This window comes from Emys orbicularis, chromosome 4 (genome assembly GCF_028017835.1).
Source record: "Emys orbicularis isolate rEmyOrb1 chromosome 4, rEmyOrb1.hap1, whole genome shotgun sequence".
NCBI lineage: Eukaryota > Metazoa > Chordata > Testudines > Emydidae > Emys > Emys orbicularis.
In genome coordinates, this window is record NC_088686.1 from 115099049 (window position 1) to 115121964 (window position 22916).

Sequence of the window (22916 nt, forward strand, 5' to 3'; positions counted from 1 at the left end):
AAGTAAGTATTATCCTTATTTTACAGCTGTGGAAATTGAGTCGCTGTGGGCCAAATTCTAATCCCTGTTACATCAGTGTAAATCCTAAGTGACTCCATTGAAGTCAGTGTTGCCATCTGGTGTAACTGAGTTGATTTAACCCCAAAGAAGCCATAGTAGCTGAAGATATTTGTTGTAAGGGGTAGAAATCTCACATTTTATAAACATTTTCCCCAGCTTCTTCTAACTGTGTGTGAATAGTTTTGTTTGTTGTTTTTAGGTCTTCATTTTCAGAAGTGGTCTGTTTTGGGGCATGTAGATCTGTGTAAATATCTGTGTGTGTACTTTTCAGTCAGGAACACCTCATAGGATTTACAAAAGCAAATCCCAGTTTATATGGGTATGTAAATTCTAGCATTTATATGCACAGGTTTTAGTGCTTGAAAAGTGCATACACAGGTGATTACACACACAGACTTTCAGAGCCATATTGAGGCCCCTGTGAAAATAGGACTAATTGGGGTATGCCTAATGTAGTTTTTGCTCTAGTTTTAACTCAGACTAATTCATTGCCAGTGCTAGGCTGAGCCCTGAGGTAAACCACAAACATTTGTGTCCTGGAGTATCTACATTAGCATTTGCAATTAGTTTACTAAAATTAAAACAAGAGCAATATCTTTAGTCTGGACAGACTCCTAAGTGATAATTCAACTGAGCAGGATACTATTGTCTGGAATGTAGCCAGGGCCCCTTAGTACATTCATCTGATCTGATTCTTGATTCTCTTCCCTCATTCTCATCCCACATGCCCAGGATGTACAAGCTAGGTATAAGGTACAAGACAGAGCCTCTCTGGCGGCTGCCTTTGCTGACTATGCAGGGCAGTGAGCAGACCCACTGTGCTGGCAATACCTAGTGTCAGCATTTCTTGATTTTCATTATCTACAGCAATTTGAATGATGATTGTTTTTAACCCTTGAGTCCCTTTTTCCTCCCCCTGCATTTCCAGTCTTTGGGTTTCTCCAAAGCAGAGAGTGGTAACTAAGCAAGATTTTGTGCGAGCTTTGAGATACTGATAGATGTCCCATATGGATTTGAGCAAGACCACCAGTGCTTCTCAATATGGAATAGAGCAGATCCTCTCAACATTCAAATAAACCTTCCTAAAGTAATTGCCAGAGCATTTAATAATGACCAGAACTTTTTATTTCTATTGCCTCTTTCTGGACACACTGCACAAATCTGAAGGTCCTTACTGATATGTTACTCAGACAAAACTCCCATTGAAGTCAGGCAGAATTTTGCCTGAGTAAGAACTGAGTATTGACATTCTGGATTTGGTCAGTTATGTCTAAGTTTTGCCATTGCTTTTGGTGAGGTTGGGATATGACTCTGTTTCCAGCAGCCATGAAGTGCTCAACCCTGTGGCCATATGTAGCTTTTGGGCTTTGGCGTTTCATTTAGAGTTTCCAGGAACTTAAAAGTTGTTTATGTATTGCTTCTCTGAATATACTGTAGAGCATTTGTGCCAATTCATATGCCAGAAATTATCTAGCACAAAAAAGCATTTTTATCCACTTAGTCGCCACTAGAGAGATGGTTACTGGCAGTTAATAATAAACTTGTTAATTTTAACAATGCTAGCACTTAAAGTACTATAGGGCCATATTTTAAAGTGTCCCGTTCTTCTCCACTAACTTGGTACTGGATATAATGGCCCTGATCTAAGTAAACCAAACTGTCCAAAAGCTCTGAAAAAATTAAGTGATATTAAAAACAAATATGCACATATGGAGTCTTTGCTGATATAAATGGGCGCATCTTTATTGACTTCAGTGAAGCTATGCTCATTTACATTATCTTGACCAAAGATTTAAAAGGTACAATAATGCCCTGTATACGCTGAGGCACTTCCCAACAATTAGAAAAAACATTAAAAACAAATTGGGCAGACAGGTCACCGAGCTGGCTTCTAAAACAGCTCCCAGAATTGGCTCCCAAATGGGGATTGCTCTGCAGTACCCCATGCTCACAGCAGTTTAGATTTGAAGAAATGGACAGTGTTCATTTTATAGGCGATCTTTTTTTAATCAAATTATTTAAAATCTTTTCAGCAATTCAAGACCCAGTAGTCTTCCCATTACAGGCAATTATCAGTATTTACAAATACAGCATTGATTCATTTTCTGTTCCCAGAGCTCTGAACACATCTCCCCTAATTAGTGGGGAGTAATTTAACTAAATTGCTATTTATGTTTATAATGCACTCATTTACATAGTAGTTTTTCAAAAAATCAGAACCATGAAACACACATGAAGTTTCCTATAACACTGGAAGAACGGGAGAACTCATGTGCATCAACACAGAATGTACCATAAATACAATGTTTAAAGGACAACGTTACTTCTTGATTCATGATCTTTACTTGACCCCGTCCCAAAAGATAATTTGCCTCCTGTTGGCATCCTCAATAGAAGCCAAGATTTGGATAGGACTGAAAAAATAACTGCCCTATTACTCCTGGAGTGTCTCTCACAGTAAACAGAAGTGCGGCTAATGGCCACAGAAAGACCCTGTGCTTTTCTCTGGTTCACTAGCTCCTAGGTTAACACTTTACACAGGGGACCTTATTTTCCACTGCCTTGCACCTTGTGTTGTTTACACCTGCGCAAAAATCACCATTCTGAACTGGTGAGGGTTTATACTCACTTTGTACTGATATAAATGACTATGCAAGGTGCAATGAAGTGGGCAATCAGGCCTAAGTTGTCCTTAAATCCTGCTCTGGATTGAACAGTAAAGGGGCAGCCGACTACACTAAATCTCATATAGATGGGTTTGTGTACATTGAAAAAGAGAGTGTGTTCTTAATTTGGGTTAGCTAACTCAGGTTAGAATAGCAGGGAAGACAGAGCATCTCAGCTTTTAACTCCTGTTAGCAGCTCAAGTTCACCCCTAGGTTTGTCAGTAGGACGCTGTAGCATTAGGATGTGAAGGGCAAAGATATTTCCCCTCACTCTTCTTGTTCTCCTGTCAGCCTTTCCCTTGTATCATCGGTCGGGGTTTCCTTCTTTCTGTTCGGTGGAAAACAGCGAGATGCTCATGTGAATTTTCAGTTTCTGGCTTTTAATTATAAATGAAAAGATGATGATAGCTCCCCTCACTCCCTTCCTTCTGCCCCCAACCTGAAAGTAGAGGACTTCATTCCTGGTGAAGCTGAGGCCAAAGGAAGCCTGACAAATTACCAAATGTCTGCATATCATATCCTCTTCTGTAACAGCCCATTTTGTAGACCCTGGATGTTGATACACCAGAGCTCCTGGGTACCCAGGGATAGAAAGTGGAAGTCCCTTTGGCAGTGAGAAAGGAGGGAGCAAAGTATGGGGGTGGGATGTTCAGATGAATCGTTATGTAAACCTTTTATTTGCACTTCCTTGATTCCCACAGTGATCTCTGTCTCTGCAGGGGCTCTGTAATAAAACACTGATTACTACTACACGGGGGGTTTCTGCTACTGGCATAGCTGCACTGGCTCAAACCCTAAAGATAGATTGGCAAAGGCATAATTTGCACAGGTGCACCTTGCCCCTGTTTAAATCCTGGATAAGCTGTGCCAGTGCAAATTACAGCATCCTGTCTACCTTAGAGATTGCACTGTTGCAGCTACACCAGTGGCTGGCCAGAATGTATGGACTACTTTGCACCTCCAAAGTGTTGTACAAACAAACTTTTAATTAATGAACTCCTTTAACTCAGAGTCCTAAGAACTAGCTAATTTTCCTGTTGAATAAGAACTGAACAGGAAACAACCCAGGGCTTTTATAACAACGCCTCTGCTTTGGCCTATTAGGAAGGATAGAACCCTGGATCCTCCAATCCAAATCACGAGTCTCTATCACAGGGGTAGGCAACCTATGGCACGCGTGCCAAAGGCGGCACGCAAGCTGATTTTCAGTGGCACTCACACTGCCCGGGTCCTAGCCACCGTCCGGGGGGCTCTGCATTTTAATTTAATTTTAAATGAAGCTTCTTAAATATTTTAAAAACCTTATTTACTTTACATACAACAATAGTTTAGTTATATATTCTAGACTTATAGAAAGAGACCTTCTAAAAACGTTAAAATGTATTACTGGCACGCGGAACCTTAAATCAGAGTGAATAAAAGACTCGGCACAGCACTTCTGAAAGGTTGCCGACCCCTGCTCTATCACTTCAGCTTCAGGAGTAACTCCCTTAGTTAATTTGCATTATTAGGTTCTCATCCCCTAGACTAGCCACTAGAGGGAAACATAACACACCTAGCACATTATGCACACTATGTGGCAGAAGAAGCTCATCCTAAACATCTGAAGCGCACAGATGTTCAAATCCCCTTACAAGCCACCTCTGTTTAACGACTCCCCACTATGGGTTACACTGCTCTACAGCCAAAATGCTTCTGAAATAAATGTAGTCAAACTTTACTAATTCTGGGTCACTGAGAACGAAAATGATGCTTAAAATTGTTGATTGGCTCTAGTTTTCAAGATATGCTATTGGGTCAGTATATACGACCCTCGACATGGGAATGGCGGAGGATAAGTGAGTTATAAAGGGAAGGGATCTCAATTTAAACCAGAAATGACTAAAATACATCTTTGACTGGATCTATGAATAAATCTATGACTGGGTTTGGACAGTACTTGCTTTTTAGGCAAAACAATGAATGATGCAATCTGAAGCTGGTATTGCGTCATACATGATATGAATTGCATCATATTATTCCTAGAAGTCATGGATGATGCAATCATAACGAAGCTTACATCACTCTGCTGAACAAATTGCCCTATATCAGCTCTAGAAATCATACAGTGTCGTGCTCTCTTATTTGTCAGTGTTTGATTTTGCAAAGGGACACATTTCTGTTTAGCCAAAGTGAGCAGAGATGCCTCGTACTTGTGTGAACAGTGCAGATAACTTCTGCTATGTTTGTGGTGAAGTGACTTTTGCATCACAAAAGCGCAGTATAACCACTATGGTTAAGAAAGCCTATCACCTTTATTTTGGCTGCAAAATTGGAGATCAGGACAAGAGGTGGGCCCCACACATGTGCTGCAACACTTGTGCAACAAATCTTCGCCAGTGGTTGAACAGGAAAAGGAAATCTATGCCTTTTGCAGTGCCAATGATTTGGAGAGAGCCAACAGATCATACCAGCAATTGTTACTTCTGCATGGTGCCTCCAGTTGGGAATACAAGAGACAAGCCAAGAAGCGCCGAGTAGACACTGAATAGGACTAAACTATGTACATAATAGTTTTTTGCCTTTTGTTTCATAATAAATTTTATTTATATAACCCTTTTGCTGATTTTTAAAGTGTTACATAAACAGGACAGGTGAAATATTATCATGTAAAGCAACCATAAACACATGAAAAGACCTAGGTTTACAATTTATGATTAAAACTCTATCTACACAACATACATAGACATAAAATGTAAAAACTTAAATATCTTAGAAACAGTAGCCAATCAGTTGTTTTAATTGTCATATTTGAATTCAGCACATCAAAATACATAATAAATAGCACATTTTATCTCTGAAGCAGACGACTTCTCAAAAATTGTAGACCAGTGTTATCAGGAAGGATAGCAGCCAGGACTTTTCAGCTCCAAAGCATGAGCTTTTACTGCTTGAACTAAAAGAGCAACTCGCTTAACTACTAGCAGTAGTAGGCTCTTATCCTTTACGTGGACTAGCCACTAGCAGGCCACACACACACACTCTGTCTCTTGCTCGTAGCCATCGTGTGACATTGGCAAGCAAAAATCAGAAGGAAAGGTTTAATTTTTCTTTTTCAAATATACACAGTTAAGTGAATTTGGGGCTGGAAAAAGGTGCTGTATTGAGAGCCCTTGAGAATGTCATCCTCTCTCTATCTGCAGGTCAGGCACAAGACAAGCAGCACTAGGGCAACCTTCCTTTATTTGTATTTTTTAAATTTGGCTTGGAGGGAGAGAGAAATTCCAGTGATCTCAAATATGTAAGGCCTAATTCTGTTCTCTATTACACCAATGTAAATCTTGAGAAATTCCTTTAAGTCAGTCAAGTTAACCCAATGTGAAACCAGTGTGGAAGTACAATCCGGCTCATTGTCTGGTTTCTACAAGGCATGTAGTGTTTAACATTTATTAATGGGGTAGATGCAATGGTTAAGCCTGAGCTTTCGACTTTGTCTGACAAGTTTGTGGCCGGGGAGAGGCACTGGACAATGTGACATTGATTAGCCCTGAGTCCAGATACCACTTCTCTCATTGCTAGGGAAACCTGCCTATCCAATAAAATGTCCTCTCATGTTTACGATCAAAGGCCCTGTTTTGTCTTGTCAAGATGTATGGCTGAGGACAGGGGAAATTTAATTTATAGATTGGGAAGGTGCAAGGTAATATAGACCAGAAAGGAACATTCTTCTTTGAGTCCCAGTCCCTATGTGTATTCCGCATGAGTACGCATGTGTGCCATGTGCCCGAGTCTGGAGATTCTTAGTAAGCAGTGTCTGTTGTCCCACATATGCGCAGTTGCCCTCCTTGGGCTCCAGACCAAGGGCATAAGAGGCAATGTGGGCTGATGCCTCTCAGTTCCTTCTTATTGCTGCTGGTCTGAGTCAAAATCCTCTGTGTTCACAGATGTCTCCAGCTTCCTTCTTATCAGCCTGTAAGTATATATTATAAATAGCTTTAATATTTAGCATGGCTAAAGTTGTGATATAGTAGTTTATAGTTAGTTTAGCTTAGTTTCTCCCCTTTCAGGGAGTCCCTCCCCACAGACTGGGACTGTGCCCAGAGTCCCAGGGCTCAAGAATTGCATCTCTTGTCCTTGCTCCTTCTTTGTGAGTGACAAGCACCAATGCTGCCTCTCCTTTCTGTGTGAACACATATCTCAGCAAAGTGCAGCATTTGCCACTCATTTCCCCTGCGAACACACACAACTTGTGAGCCTAAGTTTGAGGAAACACTTTATGGAGAAGGCCATGAGACCTGACTCTGATTTGGGCCAGGAAGACCCCCTGGTACATCAGCCTCCAGGCATGAGCTTAGGAGTGGAGCCTAGAACTGTCATCAGGACAGATTTCCCCCCTCCAGCTGTGCTTCTAAAAGAAGAGACTCCCTCCCCTAATTCATCCTGGTCAGGTGAGCCTTCACGAGCAAATTCTAAGGGCTCAGTATCACTTGAGAACCCCGGGAAGGAGGGTAAAGTATGAAATAAAAAGGATCATTCGGTATCATCATTGGTTCCAACTCCTAAACATAAAGACCAGCATCCACTGGGTCCATCTAAGAGTGATAGACCTGTCTCTTCGGCCATATCAGCCCCCGCTTCAAGCAGCCGATTTCAGGTGAGGGATAGCTCAGTGGTTTGAGCATTGGCTTGTTAAACCCAGGGTTGTGAGTTCAGCCCTTGAGGGGGCCACTTAGGGATCTGGGGCAAAAATCAGTACTTGGTCCTGCTAGTGAAGGTAGGGGGCTGGATTTGATGACCTTTCAAAGTCCCTTCCAGTTCTAGGAGATAGGTAAATCTCTGTATATTATTATTATATTTTTTAGCAGGCACTCCTCTGCAGACCATGAGTGGGAAATACACAACTCTGTCCTGTGCGAGATATTCACTCCGTGGGGAATACCTCAATGGGATCTCCTTGCATCCTAAATGAACAGGAAACTTCTCCTGTGCTGCTCCAGAGCAGCTGTGGGCCGCAACTCCTAGGGTGACGCTCTCCTCTCATCATGGACAGACCGACTCAGATATGCCTTTCCTCCCATCCCTCTGCTATCACAGGATGTGAGAAATTTCCATTTCAACAAGGCCAGAGTCAATCTCATAGCACTGGATTGGTCCAGACAGTTCTGGACTGGTTTGAGAATGTCAGCTCATCCTCCTCTCAGGATCCACCCCTTCCTGGAACTTCTTGTTCAGGAGAATGGCAAAATCAGACACCCTAATCCAGACCCACATGATCTTACAGCCTGGTTTTGAACAGGCATCAGAACTAAAACAACTGTGAAGGAAAGATTCCACTCGGAACTGCTACCTAGCTGAATGGAGACGCTTCTCCACCTGGGCAAGGCACAATCTGTCTTCCTCAGAACCTGCAGATATCCCAGCTGTTTTAAATTATCTTCTGCCATTGAAGAATTCAGGTCTTTCCATTAGCTCACTGTGGGTCCATCTCACAGTAGTCAGGGTCAGTACACAGGCATTCCATTTTCACTCACCCAACAATGGTTAGATTCCTGAAAGGCCTAGTCAGGCCTTTCCTGCCAGTGGTCAATCCGACCTCCGTCTCGTCCTGTTAATAGGTACCAGACTACCATTTGAACTTTTGGCCACATCCTCTCTGTCCCACCGTTCCATGAAGGTCGCATTTTCAGTTGCTATTACTTTGGCCAGAATGGTGAGCAAGATGCTGAGCCACCATACACCATTTTTCACAAGGAGAAAGACTCTCTTTGACATCATCCTTAGTTACTCCCTAAAGTAATTTCTGAATTCCATGTCAACCAACCTATCCATTTACTGGTTTTCTTCCCAAAACCCCATGCATCTGTTGATGAGAAAGGAATTTATTCTCTGGATGTCAGACGAGCCCTGGCATTCCACCTGTAAAGGGCCAAACCAATCAGAAAATCACCCAGATTATTTGTCACTATAGCAGAAAGGGCACGAGGACAAGTGATATCTTCTTAGAGAATCTCTGAATGGATTTCTGCTTGCATCACTGTGTGCTATCAATTAGCACATATCCCTCCCCCAAAAGGAGAGCACAAGCTACCTCAACAGCATCTCTCCAGGAGGTACTGATACTGGACATGTGCAGAGCAGCTACCTGGAGCTCCATTCACAAAATATTATGTGCTAGTTCAGGCCTCCTCTGCAGATGTGGCTGTAGGGACTGCAGTTCTTCAAGCATCTTTACTGACTGCATCCTTGCATCTACCCACCCAGCCCCAGTCTGTATACTGCTTGTCAGGCATCCACATGTGGAATACACGCAGGGACCAGCCCTCAAAGAAGAAATGGAGGTTACTTACCTGTAACTGGAAGTTCTTGAGATGCATGGTTCCTATTTATATTCCACTAACTGCCCCTCCTTCCCCTCTGCTTCGGATCTTATCTGATTCATGGTAAGAAGAGGAAATGGAGAGGTGTCGGCTTGCACTATCTCTTATGCCCTCTGTCTGGAGCACAAAGAGAGCAACTGTGCACATGTGGGCCAATGGACACTGCTTACTAAGAATCTCCAGACTCGGACGTGTGGCACACATTTACCCACGTCTGGGATACAGATAGGGAACTCACAACTTCCAGTTACAGAGAAGTAATCTCCACCTCATCTTTAATTGTGAACAACACATTTAAATTCAGATCCTGCAATCTAAGGTACCAGCAATTCAACATAGTACCTCAGGGGAGCACACTGCTGCTTCAGGTTAGCCTTTTGTCCTCTCGCAGGCAGTGTTCTGCATGGTGCAACGATGCAGTGTTGTGCCATTGCAACAGTGGGACTGCTGGAAATCCAGCTACAAAGAATACAACTGGAAGTTAAGCCAGAGTATTTTAGTATGGGGGCGGGGGGGAGAGTTAAGGATGATGCAAACATGATGCACTTTTTTTTTTGCAAAAGATTCAGAGCTCTGCCTCACATTGGAGGCCAGGGGAAAGCGATGGACACAGAGTAAATCTGTGCATAGCCACAAGCAAGTAGTGCCAAGGAGTCGCTGTCCAGTCAAAGGAGTGGAGCCAAAGAGGAGCAGCAGCGGTAGCATTGCAGCTGCTGGGAGAGGTGAATGTGGCGCCAGCAGTGCTATTAGTTTATTGAGTAGACTGAATTTAGATGTGGGATTGTGGTCTGGTCCTAGCACAGCTGGGTGCTGGGAGTTGCCCAAGGCAGTGGGCAGGCTGTTGCTGGACCTAATTTCAAATGGGTTTGTCATTGCTGAGCTCTTAGTTTCTATGACTCGTATATGTTATGGCTGAAAAGTAAAACTGCTTTGTGCCGTGTCAGCACTTGACCAGCTGAGTCTGAACACGGGATGTGTGGTGTGTGACGAGAAAGTTCCAACAAACGTGAGCAGAGTGCAGAAGAGGGAGGGAGCTAGAAAGGTGGGTGGGGTTCATTTCTTGGACATAAACAAGGGTATTTTCCCCAGAACCTCTGTTTCACAGTTCCAAAATTATGATTTACAGTAAGATTAAAAAGTAGGCATACCTTTGAGGACAAACCATTGGATTTAGTGGTAGAACCCCCGTTCACTCCACTGGGGCCAGATCTTTCTGAGACAAGGGCTAATATGGGTCCATCTGGATGTGTGGTTTGCCATGAATACTCTGTGAAAAGGCCTCCCCATGTTCATTGTCTCTCAAGGATCCAAATCCACTATATTCAGCTTATAAGTAAAAAAGATGGATTTTTCCTCCTAACTCTAACCCCCAGTCTGGGCTCTGAGAATTAAGCAGGATTCTTTCCATTTTGTGCATTATCAGCAATAATAAAGGCTTTACAGGCCAAACTGGCCCTTGGTGACCCCCTGTGCAGTGCCATGGGTTGCACAGGTCTCACTGATTCAAACTTAATAGACAATTCTGTTGATGATGCACAAGAAGTAATAGAATCCAGCATAGTCTCCTGCAGCTGTGTTGACTCTGCAGCGCTGATGGGAGTAAAAAGCAGTAAAACTTATTTTAGTCACTAACGCAAGCAGAGCTGATTGAATACACACAGGAAGTAGATCTGTTGAGTAAGAAGGTGTCATTTTTATGCTGCTACCTTTCAGAGCAGAACCGTACTTTATGGAAGGGAAGTTGAGAGGTAAAGGGACAAATGCTAGTTTGACACTAGTGTAAATTGAGCGATCTCATTGGAATTACTCCAGATTTGCACTGTTGTAAATGAAAGAAGAATTTGACCTATAGTCTGTAATAGCTATTGATACCCCTAGTGCCAGTTACTGGTTGGTTTTATTTTATTTTTTTTAGGTTTGTCTCTGTCCCAAATGTTGTGGTATCATCTAGATAAATGGTCTGTTGCATGTATGACCATATAACTGCCCTGAAAATTATTTTGGGTCAGGAAACCATCATTGGGTTGCAACATTGCATCAGAACATGTTGATGCTTTTGCATGCTGTGATAACATTAAATCACAATGTCCATTTTGTCCAGCAGGAGAGACTGAAATAGAAAGATGACAGCCCCATTAATTGTGGCAGCACTGGGAGAACCTGGAAGTCATCTTAGGCCAAGTCTGCACTATGGAATTTTGCCAGCACAGCTACGTTAATCAGTGGAGTGAAGAGGTATGATCCCCGACCGATATAGCTGTGCTGGCAAAAGCCCCCTCTGTAGACATAGTTATATGGGAAAAACTGCTCTTGAGCCAGTATAGATCATTTCTCTTAGTGGGGGCCGGAGTAAGCAATTCTGGCAAAAGCTCAGTTTTACTGGTATAAGCTACGTCTGCATTAGAAGTGCTTTGCCAGTATAGTATACCAATATAGCTATACTCTCAAAGCGTTCCTAGTGTAGACGTGGGTTAACTCCTAGTGCTGCCAGATCTTCTACAGTTTATTCATTATTCACAGGCTTTTTTTCCCTGGGAGTAAGAAGGACTAATGGAAAAACATTTGCATATAAATAGCCAAACTGCCATGTAAGATGCTAACAGCAAATAGCTTAACGGGGGATGTCTCTAACCATCTTTCTCTCTCTATCTCTCTGTTTCTCCTGCAGGGCTTGTGAAGTTGGGGGTTCACTGTGTAACATGTCAAAAGGTCGCGATAAAAATTGTCAACAGAGAGAAGCTCAGCGAGTCGGTGCTAATGAAGGTAATTTTCTAATGGGAGATTTGAGGGGGGGAAAGTATAGTTCTTGGCTCTGTGGCTTCTGTTCCATGCAAAATTAATATCTTTAATTATGTTTAACAAACATCCCTGTCAGTTCTAGGACTGTGCTGTGCATAATAATAATAATAATTCAGTGGTGGGGGCAGCTGGAACTAAAGAGAAGGAGTATGCATGTGCTTTAATTAAGAGCAAAATTAACGGCCAGCCTCAGTGCTGTTACTGCTGTGGATGGCAGACGCATGTGTTGGGGTTCTAAGTTCCACCAGATGGTGTGTGATGCCTGTTACTCTCAGAGATTGGTGAGGACATCTATTCTGTTATGTGAGTGTTCTTACTGCTGTTCTGTGGTATGGTTTCATTCTGCTCTCTGATCTAATGCACCAGATCCTCGTCTGGTGTAAATTGGTATAGTTCCACTCAGGGCCGGCTCTGGCTTTTTGCCGCCCCAAGCAAAAAAAAAACAATAAAAAAAAAAAAAACCTGCGGCGCGGCCGGAGCGTGGGTACAGGGGGACCGGCTGGGGGGGGGAATAGGGGAAGGGAGCGAGCTGGAGAGAGAGAGAAGGGGGCGGCCAGGGCTACAGCAGGGGCGCTGCCACGCGGCCCCTCCCGCTGCGCCGCCTCCTGCCGCGAGGGCTCCGCTCCGGTCGGCGGGGAGGGAAGGAAGAGGACTGCTCTGCAGGGTACTCCGGTTCTCTGCGCCGCCGCCCCCTACAGGGCGGCCGGAGCGGAACAAAAAAAAAAAAAAAGCGGCTGTGCCGCCCTAGGATTGGGCAGAATGCCGCCTCGAACAATCTGCCACCCCAAGCACCAGCTTGCTCAGCTGGTGCCTGGAGCCGGCCCTGGTTCCACTGATGTCAATGGAACCATGACATTTTAAACTGTCTAAGGATCTAGCCCAATGCTAATTCCCAGGAGAACTTATTTAACGAATTGCACCCAGGCTAATAATAGCCAGCTCCTTAAACTAACACCATTAAGCAATCTTGGATACCAAAAAGAAAAGAAACCTGCTGTTTTGTTTATCTGATCTGATGAACAGCAGGGCCAAATCCAACCCTGACATGAGTGAATGCAACTCCTTTGGAGTCAACAGAATTGCACTGGGTTTAAGCCAGCAGTGAATTTGGGCAATGTATGTGCAGTTTGTGGTCCATTGTTGACCACATATGACACATTCCACATTAGCGGAAGACACATACATCTTTTCACTATTGTCACTGTGGGAGTTTCGTTGTGTGTGTGCTTGTGTATAGTAGCTATTTTCCAGTACTAGTAGTTTACAACAACCTCACTGGGAATGGAAGGAAAACTGGGGATTGAAGGAAGACACTGCTAATTTTAGGTCCAAACTGACTGAAAAAAGGGGGTCAACATAACTTCACATGAATGGAAATATCTTCAGCCTTTGTTTTTTGGAATTTCAGTGATATATTTCCCTCAACCACCTGCAGCATTGGGAACTCAACTGGCCATGTGCTAGTCCACAAAATCCAGGAACTGAAATAGACTGGCAACAAAACTAGAACTTAAAAGGCAACTGCCCAGTCTAGTTTCATTGTCTAAGGAGTAAAATGAAAAAGTGAACAAACTGCATACCTGGCAAACATTAAACTAGACTTTTAATACTTTGATTAATTAGTAACATTGGTAAGGAATGTATTTAACATGAGTTTTATGTTAACTGTGAGATCCTTTTAATGTGCAGTGTCTTGTATCAAAGATGTTATTTATCTCATTGATATTTCATGGAGGGGGGCAAAGCAGAACTTCTAGCATTGCAAAGTGATCCCTTTGCTTTGAGCTGATTCACTGTTGTGTTACTCCAGTTATAGTGTAAAACTGGAGTAATGCATTGGTGGCCCTTGTTTCCAGGGATGAGTGCTGAAAATTGCCACGTTCCCTGTGCGATTCTGCAAAATTCTTCTCTGCAGGACACCATGTATTGTGATTTCCTGCTGAATCTTTCACATCACTGCCCACAGAGCTTTCTCTTACTAGGGCTCTCCGCTGCATACTCAATAGGCTGCAAGTGGGTATCTCATCTATTACATAAATGTAGTGACCAAATGTCTTCTCAGGATTGCTGTCTGACAGTCAGAGGCGAGCCTTTGGCTCTCTTAAGTTAAGTTGGAGAGGACTATTAGCTATTTTAATCCTCAGTTCTTCCCCTGAAGAACTGAGGAGAGAAGAATTCGGTTACTCCCAATTCATACTACAGCATCACAGTGCAGCTGCTGCCAGCCAGCTGGCTGAGAGCCTACAGGGCAGAGTCAGCAGCCACATGGAAGAAGCCGAGGGCAGGGCCAGATAGTGTGTGGCTATGTGCTGGCAGTCCCACCCTGCAAATGCTCCCTCTGGCTTCTCAGTCCCAATGGCAGACCATAGCTCTCTCTGCCAATGGGCCACTCACCTCAGTCAATGGATCCAAATGTTGCACTCTCCACAGACACTCTCCCCAACCAGGGCCCAGATCCATGGAACCTGCCTTATAATCTGGCTCTGGAATGGATTTGACAAACATTTCCACCTGCAGTATTGAGGATGCGAAACTGTGGCCATTTACCCTAGAGCATAAGGAAGAAGTCTGCCCTTCAGCATCTAAAATAAGCACTGGTGGCCCACACAGCACGCTGCTGTCTCCTGCAGAGGGCTGCCATTGTTGTTCTGTCTGTATCTGCTTCTTAGAGCCTTTTTCTCTCCAGTATTTTTTTCAGCTAGCGCTTTTGTGTGTGTGTGTGTGTGTGTGTGTGTGTGTGTTTTGTACATTCAGGGAACTATCCCTTCTCTCCACAGCTGCTCCTCATCTGAGCTTAGCAGAATTGAGAGGCATTTGGTAAAGTGCTTTCTAATCATAGCGTAATACTATCAATATTTCTGGAGAGAATAATTCGGAATTGAAGCAGCTGGTCTCAATTAACAGAACTGCCGCTGTGGAGATGACACACGAGCAGGCGTGGTGCAGCATGAAGCTGCAGTAAATGTATAATGTGAGCATGCATTGCCCCATCAAAGGGACTGGATTGTAGGTAGACTGCTAAGCAGATGTGTATGGGTTGTCTGTAGAGTAGGCACTTGGTGTTCTTATACTTTCATGTTGTGGATAAATCTGAGAGCCGTGCTTCTTGCACAGGTCCACCTCTGTCACGTTTGGAACTTTGCATCTAGGTTGAAGCAACAACAATATATAATGTCTTAGACTGTACAAAAGACAGAGGGCCTGATTTTGACTTCACTTCACTTTTGCACCAGTGTACCTGATTTGAGCTGGATCATCCATCTACATGTTTGGTAGCATCCATTGATTTGTGGATACAGTGGGCCAGATTCTTCTCTCACGTCTCTTCTCTCACTGACACTTACACTTACAAATTAGAAGTAACTCTGTTGAAGTCAATGGTGTTATGGCAGTTTATTGCAGATGGGGACCTGGCTCATTAACTTCAATGGAGTTACTTCTCATTTGGCAGCAAGAGGAGAACTTGGCCCAGAGAGTCCAATGTGCATAAATCAGTAGCCACGACTGAACATACAAATTTGCAACCTGTGGTTTTGATTTTCCATGCCAACGAAGGAATTGAGCCACACAACCCCCATTGAAATTAACGTGAGCTGTGTGGCTAAACTGCCTAGTCAGTTTTGAACATCTCAGCCTGTATGTTGCATGTTAAATGTATATCCTCTAGAGCGGAGTTACTCTATGAGCTGCTATTCACCGTCCTCCAAACACTGTGGGGAGATGGAGTTTGTGGCATCCTGTCGCTTTAAATCTACAAAAGACCTTGTGTACTCCATAGCTAGCATTCTGGATTCTACAGCACTCTGTGGGGTGCTGCAGATTGGAAGTTCTGCATCATTTACATTTTAAAAAGGAGGGTTTTTTATTAATGAAAAATGAAAATGGTAGTACAGGATAGTAGCCCTTGTGTTATTAAATTCCATTTCATTTATGCTACCCACGTATTTTCAGGTTTTGAATTTGTGGCAAACTTTTCTGCTGTCAGTGCCTTACTGCATCATGTCAGTTGTCAGAGGTGATGCTGGAGCTTTTGGCAGGTGGATTGGGAGCAACGGTGGCTTTTGGCACCTACAGAGGTGTGGAAAGGATTTAAGGATTGTGAGATAAACAGACAAGTAGGATATTTCTGCTAAAAATAATCAACAGTGAGTTTGGTTAACAGTGGTGACAAGTTATTATTTTTTGATTTCAGAGTTAATATTCCTTTTGAGATGAATGTGATAATTTCACCCCTCTCAGAGCTATTGTTTCAGCCTCTCTGCAGACTCAGGCATGAGCTTATACTTTGTTCATGTGTCCAAGATTTTGTACCTGACCATAAGGACTAGAAACATAGTTATGTTTATTTAAATGGAAGTTTAGATTCTGGAGCACAATTTCTCAGCGGGGCGTGGATTCTATAGCAAGTTCTGCAGCAGTGGAATCACGGAACACATGGGGCCCTGAATAAATGCAGCAAGGGGTGCTAGTATTATAAAGAATTGGCCTTATGGCTGATTGGCTAAATTGCAGCTTTAAGCCACTGCCACAGGCTGGTGAATGCATCCTGTCAACAGTGTTATCCTGAAGCTTGAGCTGAAACTTTATATATCCCTCCAGAGAAAGAGATGTGTAACAGGAGTATAGGAAAGACTCACAGGACTTGATTTTCATGTGTGTTACGGCCTCTTTTCAGTACCATGGCAATGGAAAAGCAGTCTAAATGAGCTGGAAAGTGGGCATAATTTTCTGCCACAGTGGTGTGAAGTGGTCTTAGTGCAATGGGGAATTCAGGATGTGGTATTTATCCATGGGTAATGAAACATTAAAGCAAATCATGCTTCTTTGTTCAATGATCGTTATCTTGAATTGTAGCTCAAACCACCATTATTAAACCTAGGGCCTGGGTATTGGATTTCTACAGTTGGAGCAAGAGCTTACCAATGGTAGTATTACCCATTCCCACAAGGGGACTCTCAGAAGAACAGGAAGTAAGGTATGCATCCTGCTTAGGATAACTTCCCAAATTGTATAGGAAGGAGCCCTTCTGGGTTTAAACAGTGAGTTGGGGCGGTGTGTGGGTATGTGTGGGTGTCACAGGGAATCCTCTCTCTGATATGGCTGAGGTGTATTTGGAAAGTTTCTGTAAGTCACCTGAATCACAGTCAAAATATGCACAGCTGCTTTTTTTTTTTATTTCAATGTGTTTTTGGTGATCCGCCATGTGAAATGTTTTTCCTGGAAAGGCTGTGCTTGTGGCACCAAGGGGAAGGTAAGAGGTGAGTGGGAAAGAGACAGGTGGCCTTTGATTAGTTGCCTAGACACACAGGGATCCTGAGAAAGCCACAGGCGGGCACAGGCTTGGCAACAGAGAATTGACCTCCACTTGCCTTTCTTTGGGTGCATGTGTCCTTTATTTATTTTAAATATTGCCTTGTGTGTTGGTTTTTAATGGAGGCTAGTATCTCAAGGGGGGAGTGTGGGGGAGTGGACCCCCTTCATCATTTTCCCTGTAAGGTCACACATCTGTGAACAAAGAATGTGGCCATGCTTATAGGATGGGGGACTCTATCCTGGGAAGCAGTGACTTTCTGAAAAAGACTTGGGGGGCCATGGTGGATAATCAGCTGAACATAAGCTCCCAGTGTGATGCTGTGACCAAAAGGACTCATGCAATCCCTGGATGTATAAACCAGGGAAATTCAAGTAGGAGTAGAGAGGTTATATTATCTCTGTATATGACACTGTTGCCACTGTTACTGGCTTTCTATATCCCCTTCTGGTGTCCACAATTCAAGAAGTTTTTTGAAAAACTGGAGAGGGTTTAGAGAAGAGCCACCAGAATGATTAAAGGATTGGAAAGCATGCTTTATGCTTTATGGTGTTGTCCATTTAGCTTATCAAAGAGAAGGTTAAAGGGTGACTTGATCACAGTCTAAAAGTCCCTACATGGGAAACAGAAATTTGATAGTAGATGGCTCTATAATCTAGCAGACAAAGATGCAAGAAGATTCAGTGGCTGGCAGTTGAAGCTTGACAAATTCAAACTAGACATAAGGCACAGATTTATACCATTGAGGGTAATTAGCCAGTGGAACAATTTACCCAGGATTGTGGTGGCAAATTTTAAATCAAGAATGAATGTTTTTTTCTAGATGATACGCTCCAGTTCAACCACTACTATTGGACTTGTGGCAGCAATAAATTCAGGGAAGTCTGATAGCCTGTGTTATGTGGAAGCTCAGACTAGATACTCACAATGGTCCTTTCTGACATTAAAATGTATGCATCTATGAATTTCTAGGCACATGCACAAAAATCTGTAAAACTAACCATACTTGCCCTAAATAACTGATATAGTGTAAACTAATAATGATAAAGACCTTCTACCTGAAACAACCTTCAGTTCCCCAACCCCCACAGAAAACCTCCCCTCAGGAAGAGACTGAATAAATAGATTGCCCTTGCAACGTGCCCTAAGGGTCAGTCCTGTCAGTCCAAGGCGGGGAAGGGAATTCCAGAACCCATAGTCTTCTCTCGGAATGCCTAGCTTCCAAACATATGAATCTCTGGACTATCAGCTTGACTGTACTAGCTGACCGCCATGGCTAAGTTGGGGTCTGATCCAAAGCCCATTCTCAAGGCAATGGAAGTCTCCTGATTGACTTTGATGGTCTTTGGATCCGGCTGTGAGAATACAAAGAAGCATTTGGTCGCAAAGAGAACCTGTTTATTACTTTTCTAGTTATTTTTCTGTTCTGTCATTCAATTTTGAAAGCCTGCATTTGGTAAAAATCCTCATAAATGAGGAGGTGATAAGGGACATTTTGTGTGGGTTCAAGACAAGTGTGTCTCATCAACAGACCCAATCAAAACCTACAGCAGGAGTTAAAAAAAAACTTCAGGGAGAAGCTAATATCTTTCTCTCTCTGTTTTAGGACATGTCTATACAATCCTGTAGTCTGAACTGCGGGGCAGTGTAGACATGTCTTTAGAGCTAAACAAGGCCATTAGGGCCAAATTCAGCCCCAGTGTAAGAAGGTAAATATTCAATGGAGTCACATCCTCTTACACCAGGGCTGAATTAGACCCAGTGGAGGGCAGGGGGAGTTCAGATGGACTCTCCATTAGCATAACTTTGCTCCAGTTGCAGTCAGCTGGAATTTTACCATTTGTAAGGAGGACCAGGACTCTGAGGTGGCAACAAGCATTCTCTCAAGGGCTTGGCTGGCTGGTTCCTGCTCACATGCTTTCGGTCTAACTGATCTCCACATGTGGAGTGGGGAAGGAATTTTCTCCTAGGTCAGATTGGCAGTGACTTTCCTCTGCAGCGTGTGGGTACAAGTCACTTGCCAGAGTATATCTCATTTAATCATTTCCCTGCCACGGAGGGGGCCTTAAGCACTGGTGCATCTCAGTCCCTCCTATTCTCTGCCTGTGGCACATAATGCTCTGGTCTCCCGTGGGCTGCAGTGCTTTGGTATCATTTTGGTTGTTGGTTTAGTGTGCAGGTGCTGGGTGGTGTCGGTGGCCGGTGATACACAGCAGGTCAGACTAGATGATCTGGTGGTCCCTTCTAGCCTTAAACTCAATGACTGTATGACTGCAGTGGAAGCAAAGTTAGGCCACTTCAGAAAATCTCACCCAGTAGGTACAGATTACCAGAGAAACAGAAAATCAGTTTATTTCGCCAATGTACTGTGTTCGGATGAATCTAGGACACTGGGACACAAGAGACCTGGAACATTTGTGTGTTCAAAATAATAAATAAGAGAGAAAATAATATTTCCTTATATTTAAAAAAAAAAAAAAAAAAGCCTTAAGGAAAAAGAGGTTTTTTTTAAAAAACCACCAAACCTGTCAGAGTTCCTGATTAAGAAAAACTGCCGTGGCTGGCTTCTATTGCTTACTGTTCTCATGATTGATAGATTGATTGTAAGTGTAGGAGGGTTGGCTGTACGGTAAGCAGGTCTAGTGGTCAGGGCCTGCTGCTCCAGTCTCTCTTTTAGATGAGTGTGTCCTGAGCCCCTTGAATGGAGTTCATCTGGGTCAGCTTCCTTGTCAATAACCCCCTAGTCCTGCCCATCCCAGGAATCTGAGATGGGTAGGGGGACCTGGGCCCTCCTGCTCCACTTGATGCCAGCCCAGGGCCCTGAAAGTGTGAAACTGTAGGATGGCCTATGTTCAGGCCACCTCCTGCTCACCTTAGAATCATAGAAGATTAGGGTTGGAAGAGACCTCAGGAGGTCATCTAGTCCAACCCCCTGCTCAAGGCAGGATCAACACCAACTAAATCATCCCAGTCAGGGCTTTGTAAAGCCCGGGCCTTAAAACCTCTAAGGAGAGAGATTCTACCACCTCCCTAGGTAACCCATTCCAGTGCTTCACCACCCTCCTAGTGAAATAGTGTTTCCTAATATCCAACCTAGACCTCCCCCACTGCAACTTGAGACCATTGCTCCTTGTTCTGTCATCTGCCACGACTGAGAACAGCCGAGCTCCATCCTCTTTGGAACCTCCCCTTCAGGTAGTTGAAGGTGGCTATCAAATCCCCCCACTCACTCTTCTCTTCTGCAGACTAAACAAGCCCAGTTCCCTCAGCCTCTCCTCGTAAGTCATGTGCCCCAGCCCCCTAATCATTTTTGTTGCCCTCTGCTGGACTCTCTCCAATTTGTCCACATCCTTTCTGTAGTGGGGGGCCCAAATCTGGATGCAATACTCCAGATGGGGCCTCACTAGTGCCGAATAGGGGGGAATAATCACTTACCTCAATCTGCTGACAATGCTCCTATTAATGCAGCCCAATATGCCATTAGCCTTCTTGGCAACAAGGGCACACTGCTGACTCATATCCAGCTTCTCATCCACTGTCATCCCCAGGTCCTTTTCTGCAGAACTGCTGCTTAGCCAGTCGGTTCCCAGTCTGTAGCGATGCATGGGATTCTTCCATCTTAAGTGCAGGACTCTGCACTTGTCCTTCTTGAACCTCATCAGATTTCTTTTGGCCCAATCCTCCAACTTGTCTAGGTCACTCTGGACCCTATCCCTACCCTCCAGCGTATCTACCTCGCCCACCCTTCCTCTTAGTCACTTACTACCACACCCAATGCCTCAGTTTGGGGTATGGCTACTGTTTAGTTATAGTCCTTTGCTTCAAACCCCACAGTAGAGCCCTGCGCGGGGCTATGTTTTTAATCCCATTCCTAGCCCGGCCCACAATACCCGCTCCCACCTGATCCTGCATTGTTTCTTGCATTTTTATCCTATTCCTGCCTGCAAAAACCTTAGATCCTGCAAATCCTGCAAGAGAGACAGATTCCCTCATGCTACTAAAAAATAAAAGGTTGGTTAATATATTGAATATAGAAACAGAATTCAGACACAAGTTTTACAACTAAAAGAATAAAACGAAGTTTGCTTAAACCATGTAAAATACTTTAACTCCTGTTATAATAGACATCAAATCTTTCTATCCCTTTCCTAAATTTAAGTATTAAAACCTTTATTTTTTTTAAAAAAAAGAAAAACTTCTTTTACATTGCTAAACTCTATTTATGACAAGCTGCTGTCATGTGTATATCACACGGAATGTCAAAACAAATTGCACCACAATTTTGCTTAAAAGGTGCAGATTTTTTTTTAATGATTATAAAAAGTAAGTTGCTTTAAAAAACCTGGATTTTTTTAAACCACTTAATCATCATTTTTAGAACTTTGAAACATATCGTTCAAGTTATTTATATGTCAGGATTATTATTGCGTTTTGAAAAACATTTAACAGAAAAACTGCTCACAGCAATAGGTTTTTGATAGTTTGAGCCTCTTTTTAAAATGTATTTCTAAGTGAATGATAATAAGGTCAATTTAAACAGCAGGTGTAGCTAAACTTGCATTTTGTTTTCCCACAAATTACTGCAGTCTTGGGTTTTTTTTGCCCACCCCATCCAGCCTGCAACAAAGTACATTTTACCCACTCCTGCTATTACGGCAGTGGGTCCTGTGGGACACACAGGATCCCTATCCCGCTGCAGGGCTCTACCCTAGACTCTCAGGGCTGATGGAAGCGATCCTCTGGTGCCCCTCACAGGGTTCTTCCTACCTCTTGGCTGATGTCTTAAAAAAAAGTGGTGGGGGGAGACTCACAACCAGACATCCTCAGTAAGCGCTCCTTTTCCTACTGTTGCAGGCAGTGTTCCTCCAGAACAGGGGTCTCAAACACACGGCCCATGGGCCGCATGCAGCTCGCCGAGTTATTATCTGCAGCCCACCATAGCTCCCCTCACCCTCCCGCCCCCCTGCCTTGGCCAGGGTGTGGGGTTTTGAAACATCATCACAGTAAGGTTGTTGTTTTGCTGAAGAAAGAGAACCACCCAGAAGACTTTTATATACTTGGGAAAATCCTGATTAAATAGGAAAATGAAATAAAATCCTCCCCCCAAAATACACGCAAACTCTCTCACATTCACATTTACAAAGGCAGTATCTTGCATGTTGCTGAGCGTGCGCACAAACTCTCACACAGTCAGATTTATATGAAAATCGCTTCCACATTGCTGAGTGCATACACACATACCTGCACACAAACACACTCGAGCTCGCATTGACACTGGTGGTGTCTTGCCGGTTGCTGAGTGCACTTGCGTGCATACACACAATCGCACACAAACGCTCTTTTTGGTTTATCTTGAGCTTCAAGAATTACTACTGGTTTGTCTTCTTTTACCTCAGGAGACGAGCGGATTTGAAGCGTGTGCATGCCTGTGTGCGTGTTTGATAGCGCGTAGGTGGTGAACAAACTGTCGGAATGATTGGCACTCGTCAAAGAGCTCGAGTGCACAAACACACATGCAGCCCCCCTCTGCAACCCTAGTTTGTATTCCAGTAACAACCCATTTAGCGCAGCACAACTTCATAAGTGGGATTCTGTCTTCTAAGTTCAAAGAAACAAAAAAGCACCTTGGTGTATGGAAAACATGGGGATATAAAAGGGTTATTTTCCCTGGCTTCCTCCTGCCACAGGGAGTTTGGGACTAGGGATCTGTTACTGAATGTATAA

At 43.6% G+C, this 22916-nt stretch overlaps 1 protein-coding gene across 3 annotated transcripts in view; it reads left to right on the forward strand.

Moving 5' to 3' along the window:
- The window catches only part of BRSK2 (BR serine/threonine kinase 2), a 465267-nt gene that overhangs the window by 241653 nt on the left and 200698 nt on the right, over nucleotides 1–22916 (forward strand). For all 3 annotated transcript variants that reach the window (XM_065403041.1, XM_065403042.1, XM_065403040.1), the window contains exon 2: nucleotides 11751–11845. In XM_065403041.1, the coding sequence (XP_065259113.1) occupies nucleotides 11751–11845 (95 nt within the window). The remainder of the gene's footprint in view (nucleotides 1–11750; nucleotides 11846–22916) is intronic.